Genomic DNA, 10,338 nt, shown 5'->3' on the forward strand with positions numbered 1-10,338 from the left:
TGTATGTATGTATGTATGTATGTATGTATGTATGTATGTATGTATGTATGTATGTATGTATGTATGTATGTATGTATGTATGTATGTATGTATAGCCAACATAAGAATTGAGCTCCTACACAACGTATCAGGACAGGTGTATTGATTAAAAGAAAATTTGGTCGACTCTTTGAGACGCAGTTTTATGTAAATGAACTTGGCACAAAAACTGGGCTTAATTTAGCTGCGGAGGTCTCTGTCAAAGGTCACAGTCTCCACTCAGAGCATCACAGACAGATGGATGTCAGCTGCCAACTGCGGATGACACCATGTTAAGAATGCAAAGATGGGGGGATGGGATGAAGACATGTCAAATATGGAAGGTAAAAAAAAACATTTGGAATTATGTGTAAATCATAGGATGCAATAGATTTTTATTCAGTACTAAACACTTTACATACAATGTTTTACAATGGTTTGCATAATATTGTAAATTTGACAATTACTGTTTATTTATTTATTTATTTATTTATTTATTTATTTATTTATAACTTTTCTTTAAGCATTGAGAGAGCAAAATATAATTTGTAAAATGTAAACTTTTCTTAAGCAAAGTAAACCTATCTATTATCTGAAGATAAACAAAAATAATAAGCCAAGAGGGAGAAATTTAAGCCTTAATATGTTATTTAAAAGATTCAAATGTCAGTTTTAACATGTAACATTATGAAGGCAAAAATGTTTTTTATGTACTAATGCTATCTTTACAACACATCAAACAGGTTACAGAAAAAAAAATCATAGCACCATTACAGCAACAGTGAAGGTGGTAAATGATGTATTGGTTGCACTTGATAAGAAACTTTGTTGTGCAACACTGGTTATTGATTTGTCAAAAATATTTGACACAGTTTACCTTGACATTTTAAAACTTAAGCTTCTTCAACCAGGACTCTCTGAGAAAGCAGTGGCTTGGTTCTCAAAAATAGATCTCAATGATGTCTTTGTTCAGAACATGCCACTGTATATAAAGGAGGTACCACAGGGTTTTGTATTAGGTCCTCTTTTAGTCATTATTTATATTAATGATCTGGGTCTAAACGTGTCAGATTCTAGTTTGCACATTTATGCTGATGATAGTTATTTACTGCAGTGGATCAACGCTTGTTCAGGCTGTTGAAACACCGCAGAAAGCTTTTGATACCATCCAACATTCATTACTTAGGCTGAAACTTTTTCTTAATGCTAACAAGACAAAGCTTGTGTTGTTTTCCAATGTCAGGAGCCTTTCTTGATACCTTCAGTGACCATGCTTGAAGGAATTGAAAGACGTGTATAAATATCTGGGAATAATGATTGATGACTTCTTTACTTTAAARCCCCATGTGGAGAAACTGGTGAAGAGGCTCAAACTAAAACTAGGTTTTTACTTTCAAAATAAGTTGTGCTTTTATTTTAATGTGAAAAAGCGACTAGTGGCTGCTACTTTTTTTTTTTTTTTACCACTGTTGGATCATGGAAATCTTTTGTAAATGAAAACAGCTACTAAATGTCTTCAATTGGCACTGTTTATCATGCCTCTTTGAGGTTCATTRCAAACTGTAAGGCATTGACACATCACTCTGATTTGTACCCAAGGGTAGAATGGCCCGATCTGACCTCCAGAAAGTTCTGCCATTGGTACACATTCTTGTACAAGGCAATATGTGGACTTCTTGTCACTAACATTTGTACTTTGATTAAAAAGAAAAAGCACTGTCWCTTACTCCATCCGAYCGTAAGACTTTTGACTGAATTGGGAAGAAAGGTGTTTCTCCAGTCTGCACTTTCWACATGGAATACATTGCAGAAAGACTGAAAACTGAGTTAAATTTACTGAGTGCTTTTAAATCAAAACTGAAAGGTCTTGAGACTGACTCCATAACTTGTACCTGTTGTTTTTAATTAGTTTTAATTTAAATATTTTAGTGTTTTTCTATTTCATGTTTTTAAATTGTTTGTCTTATTCAGATGTGAAACTACTGTAACGACTGCATTTGCTGCTGCTGCCAATCTTGGCTTGGTCTCTCGTGAAAAAGAGGTTTCCAATCTCAATGGGACTTCCTGGTTAAATAAAGGTTAAAAACATAAAAGGCAAATTTCAGTACATTACAAATCCCACAGCTGTTTTATTTTGAGACAATCTCAAATGAATAAAAAATAAGTCAACTCTTACCTCTGCCTGGAATCCTTCTACCAAGATAGCCACCAGCAGGTTGAAGAGAACGTAATTTCCAAATGTCATGAGTGCCACAAAGTAAAGAGCAGCAACCGGTGAGGTGGCTGCCATGCCATTGTACAAAACCACATTCCAGTCCTCCTGGGTCAGAATCTTAAAGAATTATTTAAACACACACAATGAGTTAAAACTAAGCTTGTATAGAGTATTTTATTAAAAAAATAGCTACTGTTTGTACTAATTTGAACACAGACATTAAGCAGACAAAAATACTGTACTTTTAATACCATGTGTTGATTTATTTTATTTTTTTTATTTTTTTATAGTGGTTGCTGGCATAAAACATATCTTGCTAAAATGCAAACATTTATATTGTCACTAAAATCTTGAAAGAGAGAGAGCTTATGTTATTATGCATAAATCAGAGTGTGTAAAATCATTCTTATTATATATTTATCATCATCAGAGAATTCTCCATGGGTTATTTCTCACAAGTCAGAAGCAGAGACAAGATGACTACCTGAAAAACTGTGACAATGGCCCAGAGCAGGGAGTCAAAGTTCTTCCTGTCTGGTACTGTATCTCCTGTCTCTGTCTTCAGACTGAATTTACAGCCAAAGATGTGCATCCCAAGGATACTGCAAAATGAGAAACCACACACAATAAATATAACATGAGAGCCTTTGTGAAAAAAAAAAAGATTTTTCTTTATGATAAGCGGGGAGGGAAAAAATGAATGTTTTATAACAGTTATTATAAAGGTAATTGGAAGTATCTAAATGCTGCTATGCCTTAATGAGTTGCCTTATTTTACTTTAAGGTAACAAGCAAAAAATAAATTAAATAAAATATATGAAGTGGATCTTTTATTGTGCAATTAGTGCACACAGCTGTTATATCAGTGATATGTTTCTTTGACGTTTTGGTCTAATATACTAATTAACAGCAACTGCAAAACATACCYATTCTAATCAAAATTTGACATCCGCACTGCCATGCAAATGTTTAATTATCAGCATGTATATTATTCTGTGATATTAACACAGCTGAGTAGATACTGCAATACAAGTCACAACTTTTTTGGGAAGGAAAACTAATTTGCTTTGGTTTGACTGTTTATCTTTYTGTTTGAATTTTAGTTTTGTTGTTGAGCAGATGAACACAACACAAGCAACTTAATCCTGTGTCTATACACAAGTGCGTTTACACAAATACAAGTTTTTAGAAGTGTTTTAGAATAATTGACAGACTAGTCCTCTAACACTCAAAGTATAAATTACAAGTTTTAGAAGAGCAAAGAAGGAGGGAGATAGCACGTATCACTGTACCTATTTCATCCATTGAACATTTTGTTATGCACTTTTCAGCGTCTTTTTGAGAAAATTTAGCCAGGCCTTCAAGTGTTTTTTTGCTACTTTGATTTCTGGGTTAATACACTGTAAAAAATGAAATGTTGGATTTACTTTACCATGTCACGTTACCTGGTTCTACTTAACTGAGATGAGTGAATTCAAAGCAAAATACCAGTTTTTTTAGCCAAAGAACATGGATATGTTGCTTTGAATTTACTCAACTCAGTTAAGTGGAACCAGGTGACATAACATGGTTAAGTAAATCCAACATTTCATTTTTAGAGTGTATCTCCAACTGATCACTGGCATCCTRATAACTTTTTACATATGTCACTAAGTTGCAAACAATTTTAAAAGAAAAATAAAAGAAGCTGGTGGTTTGAAATAAAATTCCCACAAGACAAACTAAACTAAATAAACTACCATTCTTTGAAGGGATGCATATCACCTTCTGCCTCACGTGCTACATTTTTAAAGCCTTTGTGTGATCTGTTTGATCTGTGTTGGGGATGACTCTCAGCTACCACTATGTTTAATTTTAACTCATTATMTGTRAAACTGAATTAMTTAAAGCTGTTTTCATGTTGACTGAGAATGATTACCTGTAAGTGGTAAAAGGTAAAATGATTGAACTTATATATTGATAGTTTTGCTCATGTTTTTTTCRCTGGTTGATAAAAATTATTTGTTTAAAAAATGGACAAACAGAAAGTACACAGACAATAACATGAAGGTCCACTTTTYATATATTTGGTGGTATGTAATAGGGATCTATTTTATTTACATTTAGTTAAAAAACAAAGTTAAAACACTATTTGAGCAAAACATTGATCAATAGTATGGTTGTGCACATTACAACGTCTGCATCATAAATCCCCAACACATACAAACATATTTTAACTTACCTAAAGATGAAGATGAAGAGCATGAGTAACATACAGAAGGTGGCCACATTGTCCATAGTCTTCATCAGAACCACCAGCTGTCTTCTGAGAGCTGGCATGAACCTGACCAGCTTCAGGACCCTCAGCAGCCTGAATGTCCTCAACACAGACAAACCACCGTCCGACTGGCCGACGATCTCACAAACGCTGCAGGGAGATGCAAAAAACAAAAAGACAGTTAACTGACCAAAGAAACAATACTCATATCTTAAATAATTATCCATGCCAACTTTTTTTTTTTAAAAAGATTAGTATAAAAGGCTTGTCTCTGTTAAACAAAGCACTACACAACTTGGCATGAGTGGGTGGACACGTGCAATATTATTGGTTCAAATAAACTCTGGGTTAAATATATTGATGGTGTTTTTTATTGTTTTGGATCATATCCCAACTTCTGTATGATGAATAAATGTTATTGAAGGAGAGAGAAAAAAATAATAAACATGCTCAAGACTTGAAAACTTAATCATTATTTTTAAAGTTTCTGATTATTCTTTTAGGAGCAAGGACCATGTGGATCAATGTTGTGACATCATCAAACATGGATTCATTTTCCAACAATCAGAGGACGTACGTATATATGGGTTACACTCTCATATGAAAACTTTACCCTTCTCCTCAATCTGCAGGCTTACAGTCMTAAATCCCAACTAGACAGACACATTTGACCCAGTCACYATGATAACAAGGAGMCTAAAACCAYTTTCYTTATCTGACAGCGATCATCTCTGGAATTTGACTCTGTGTTCCTAACTTTCTGTGGAGCTCAGAATAACCACAAAACTGATGAAAACCACAGTTGATCTTGCGTCATTCTTTATACATCGTATAATCTCATGATTTTAAATGTGTTCTGTGTTTATTCAATTATGTCTCATTTAACTTATTTTTTGTTCCAGCAGTTAAATGTGGAAAAGACTCTTTAATTTTAAACATAAAGTTTTGCTGTTAAAATCATGTTACACACCCAACAAAGTATTTACAATGTTGGTTAGTTGTATTGAAAAATTACTAACTTTTGAGTGAAGGATTACAAAGTTAGATTTCAAAGTTCACACTTTTGTTTTTTTTTAAGTTAAAATACTTCTTGGTATTTTTCCAGAAAGAGCATGAGAGAAATGTGTATCCCTCTCATTGGTCAGTTCATTTAAACACAGTCTCATTGCAGGACCAAATCATAAAACTGTCGTAATTTGTCATCAGTCTTTGCTTGTAGCTTGGCTCCTRTCTGTCTTCTCTCAGTTTTCTCGGTCTTTGTCCTGCTTCAAATTTTCCTCTTGCTTTGAGTCCTTGCTGAAATTCTGCTTGGAGTCTCAACAGTCCTGTTTGGTCTGTTGGTTTTGACAAGAAAGCTCTCCCAAAACACTATAAAAAAGAAGAAATGYTCTCCCACTGAATAAAAGGAACCAAAGCAAACAGAAAGAGACTCACCTGATGGACACTCCATATGTAGGCTGCATAGAATCTTTAGCCTAACTTTATGGGTTAGTGACTGAACTTGTTTTATCAAAGTGATATATTAATCTTTTTTTTATTTAATCTGAAATACTGCAGATGAACTGTTTTCTTTTTGATTCTGTTTGCTGCTAAGACAGTTCAAACAGAAAAAGCTGAACCTGTCTTCATCTTGATCAGTGAGAACACGTTGCATGTTCTCCTTCATCTGAGGAAATAAATAATAACAATAATAATAATAATAATAATAATAATAATAATAATAATAATGCATCGGATGATTTAAAGGGGCGATATGTGCTTTCCAAGCCTATCTTTCAATTTTATACTAAGATAAAGTAACTGTCACATGTTCAGCCTATGAAAGAGCTATATATTTGCAAAAATCCCCAAAACAATTTACTTCTCATCTTGACAGTTTCTAAACGCCTTGAAATAGGTCTCTGTTTCTAAGAAAATCCAACCACTTCGATCACGCCCAGTTCGGCTTAAAGACACAACCCAGAGGAGGAGCTTTTCCCAAAAGGCGTTTCTGGTCCCCACCTGTCGTTTTGCTCCTCAGCATGACTGCCTAAAAACGCTGCAGGATTTCTCAAACATGCACGAATGAGTCAAAGCAAGGCTTTGGACAGGTTTTTTATGAGAGTATAACATTATAACATGATATAAAACTCAAAAAAGTTAATTTTACATGATATTGCCCCTTTAAACTCCTGGGAAACTGCCAAACCAACATGAGCCTTGAGGTACCAAGATTCGGCTACTGTTTCTACAAGCAGCGATACCCTCCTGGAGCTGGTATCGTGTACTTTATCCAAATGTTTTTGTGTCAAGGTCAGAGGTGGTCCTAAAGGGCCTCTGTCCTGYRTGTTTTACCTAYGTCCCTTCTCCAACTCACCTGATKCAGTGATTGAAACCACAATTGATTCAAAGCAGGTGTGTTGGGGAAGAGAAACAAGTAAAACATGCAGAATATTGGCCCTCGACGACCAGGACTGACCACCCCAGTCTAAGTAGACGGCTTTATTATTAGAGGGATTAGAAAAAATGGATTTTAGCTTTCATTTTTATTTTGTTATATACTATAGAAAATAAGTTTCCATTGAAATAAAAAAGTGATAGCTATCAAAGGTTCACTAAGCAGATTGAAATACCTTTGCCTCTGAACAGATAAAGAATGAATGGGGGCACACTCAAAGAGCATCTCTGCATGAATGGCTGAGGACATTCAGGTCGCTGAAGACAGGGAAACTGATGGAGTACCATGAGATTAGAAGACAGATATGTTCAATCAACTTGTATCTTCTGTGATGAACTGCACATTTGATCTTTTTTTTCATTTTCACATGCTTTGATGTGCATTTGATCTCAGTTTTTTCTTTTAATAGGGATCACAGACAAAGCCTCCTACCAAATGAAAAGGAAAACACACACATRGATCAAAGGCATAGCCATTCATGTGCCACCTCAGGCACACACAGCAAAAAACGAAACGTGTTTGTTGCTGTCTGACACTTTAGCATCGAAATCCATTCAGGTTGTTCATTTCAACCAGCTTGAATGCATGACACCTTGACAAAACATGAATAATTTAATGGTGCCCTCTCTTTCCTGAACAATCCGGGTATAGTACTAAAGCAACATAAATGAATTGCATAAGTCACTTATCTTTCTAAAAAGCTGACAATCTGTTAACTTGATAAATTAAGCACTATGTATAATGTATGTTACCCCAACATAAACATAAATTTCAGTGTCTTATGTCTGTAGTGGATGTTTGTGGAAAGAAAAGGCAACATAAATGTGTATGACAGTTTACACTGGGTGTACCTTATAATAACAATGATTCCATCAAAAACGTTGTAGGGGTTCCTCAAGTAGTTAAAGGAGCCAAAGGCTGTGAGCTTGAGGATCATCTCCAAGGAGAACATGCTAGTAAAGACGATGTTGCAAATCTCCAGAACATTTGTCAGTTCCTCTGGCTGAGYAGCAGAAAAATAAGCAGAATTAGAAGAAATGAGGAAACAAAGGGATCGTAACAAAAACAAAAAAAGAGTCAGTAAAGAAATGGTCAACTGAACATGAAAGACATAAAACTGTTTTAAAAAATCTGTACCAAGTTTTTTTAATATATGTTTTTTTCAGTCCTAAAAACACAAACAAACAAAAAAAAGTGTAATAATATGATCTGTGTWCCTACAGGAAACAAGCTGTGCTCTTGGTAAATTACAGGTTTCTAACCAACAGCAGATCTGCTCGCCGGCAACTTGTTTCTAATTTGCTCTGCTCAGAGTCGACAACTTAAGTCTTTATTGAAATGAGCTGCTTTTGCCTATGTTTGTAAATCAGTGCATTTTTTTTTTGTCTGTGGAATTAGACACACCAATCTGTGCTACTTATGCTTGGAGAATAGAGGCTAATGTGAATGGCTTAAAATAGCTGCTTTTTTAAAAAGACTGTGGTCTAGAAATACATTTTATATCTGCTAAATTCTGAAGTTTACAGCAATTTAGCACTTTGTTAGTTTACTAAAAGTTGTTGATCTCAGTGCCAACATGCTCAGTCTTGCTAAAACTCAAATATTAGCAGGAACATTTGGTTGTATTTATTTTCTGCTTTTCACCATATGCCTTTAACTTCACTTTGCGTTGCTTGCTGTGAGCCTCCTACTAATGTGCACCAGTATCTGTTGTCTCAGCTGTCCATCCTGTAAACTTTTATTCTTTCTGTTCTGGCCCAAAATGAAGAACTAAACTAAAGATACAATCTGATGAAACCAGGATTTCTAYCTCTTCATGATTCCACAGGGCTCTTGTGTATCTTGAACAATGAACRTTTTAGCTCCCCATAATCAATGATCACTGTGCACACTACATTTCCATGTATTTGTGTGCAGATGTGGKCATCTCTTTGTTCTGTTATTTGTCAGTCCTAATGAGTTCTTAGCAGTGAGGAAAATGGGCTAATGATGTATGCCCACCAGTGTTCAGACCAGTCAAACTSTGCCAGTAGACTCTGGAGATCCATTCTTTCAAACTTGATAAAAGACTTGAAGGTGTTTTTGTTTAGTTATTCAAGAACTTCAAATGAAAAGAAAGGATATTTGATCTTTCATTGTCTACTTGGAGGTGGTTGCTTCACGATGTCTATATAGAGGTGCAGACACAAAAAACTTTTTTATACCTCTTATGAAGACTTTATATTGTGTTAGATGTCCCTAAATGATACCACTGACTCTTTACCCACCGAGGTCACTAAATCCCATAAAATGCTTTTTGAAGGGTATGCCTCAAACGTCACATGTATCTTARATTAAACTTTTTTTTTCTTTTTTAGTAATCTTCATTAACCAGGTAAACCTCAATGAGAGATCACAGAAMTCAGCAGTGGATCACAGTAAAAGGACAGCTGAATAGGATTTTTTTTTACTAGTGTTCAACCAGAACGAAGAATGACTTCAGTTTTCTTTGCAGTCAGAGAAACGTCAGATTCCAGCTTACTACTTCCTCCCCATTAACACGGCAAAGTCTTTCTCTGTCACTTTCCTTCTGTCTCTCTATTTTTAGCAGCAGCCGGGAAGAGAGACGACCTACCACTGCGGCGGTGGCAGGCATGAGTGGGCGATGGTATAGCAAGAGCGAGAAATATTGATAGAAAGACAAAGAGTTCACAAAGCTGAACTGAGTAAAAGATAGGAAAGAGGTTGGAAAAAATGTATCTCAAAAGAGAAGATGAACAATCACTTTTATATTTTTTGGAGTCTAGGCGAATGTGAATATTTTCTCATAAAAATGACAAATGCTGTTCAGTAACCTTAGTGCAGACCTGTAGATTGAAGAATCATGATTTACATGAAAAGCAGATGAGGGGATGCAGAAAAAAAGAGAAGAATGCACAAGTGACACAAAATAGAAAGTTTTACACTGCAGAGCGACAGGCAGATAAACTAAGAGAGACTGGGTTCACACAGTAAGTARCATGGTTGCCAGCTCAAATTGAAGCTTGCTGGACAGCGTTTAAAGAATGCACACATCATTTATTTTAATGGAAGTGTACTCCTCCAATCAAAGAAAAGCTGTGTTCTGGCTTGCTTTTATCTGAAAGCTTTAGGTTTATACATAGTTTGGTTTGTGTTGAAGGTTACACCATGCATCTGTTACTGACTGARGGTTTTTTGTAGGGGTGTGAGATACTAGGAAATTTGGTATTGATCCAATACAAAGTAAATGCAGGGCTAGTATATCAGATACCAATACTGATGCCAATCAAGATGCCAATACCAATACTTTTTACTTGAAATGTCATGTTCATGAAAAAAAGATTTTGTCTTTATTCAATTATGGCGAGACAATAGTTTTAGGCAAAGAAAATGTTTTGTATTAATTATAAC

The 10,338-nt window shown here is 35.1% G+C and overlaps 1 protein-coding gene across 1 annotated transcript in view; it reads right to left on the reverse strand.

Moving 5' to 3' along the window:
• The window catches only part of cacna1ib (calcium voltage-gated channel subunit alpha1 Ib), a gene marked incomplete in the record, with an annotated part of 260,271 nt that overhangs the window by 74,928 nt on the left and 175,005 nt on the right, over positions 1-10,338 (reverse strand). Inside the window, 4 exon segments of the mRNA XM_014015501.1 lie at positions 2,195-2,350; positions 2,718-2,835; positions 4,455-4,640; positions 7,779-7,930. Of these exon segments, the coding sequence (XP_013870955.1) occupies positions 2,195-2,350; positions 2,718-2,835; positions 4,455-4,640; positions 7,779-7,930 (612 nt within the window).

Source organism: Austrofundulus limnaeus, unplaced genomic scaffold (genome assembly GCF_001266775.1).
Source record: "Austrofundulus limnaeus strain Quisiro unplaced genomic scaffold, Austrofundulus_limnaeus-1.0 Scaffold130, whole genome shotgun sequence".
In the NCBI taxonomy this organism is placed as follows: Eukaryota; Metazoa; Chordata; class Actinopteri; order Cyprinodontiformes; family Rivulidae; genus Austrofundulus; species Austrofundulus limnaeus.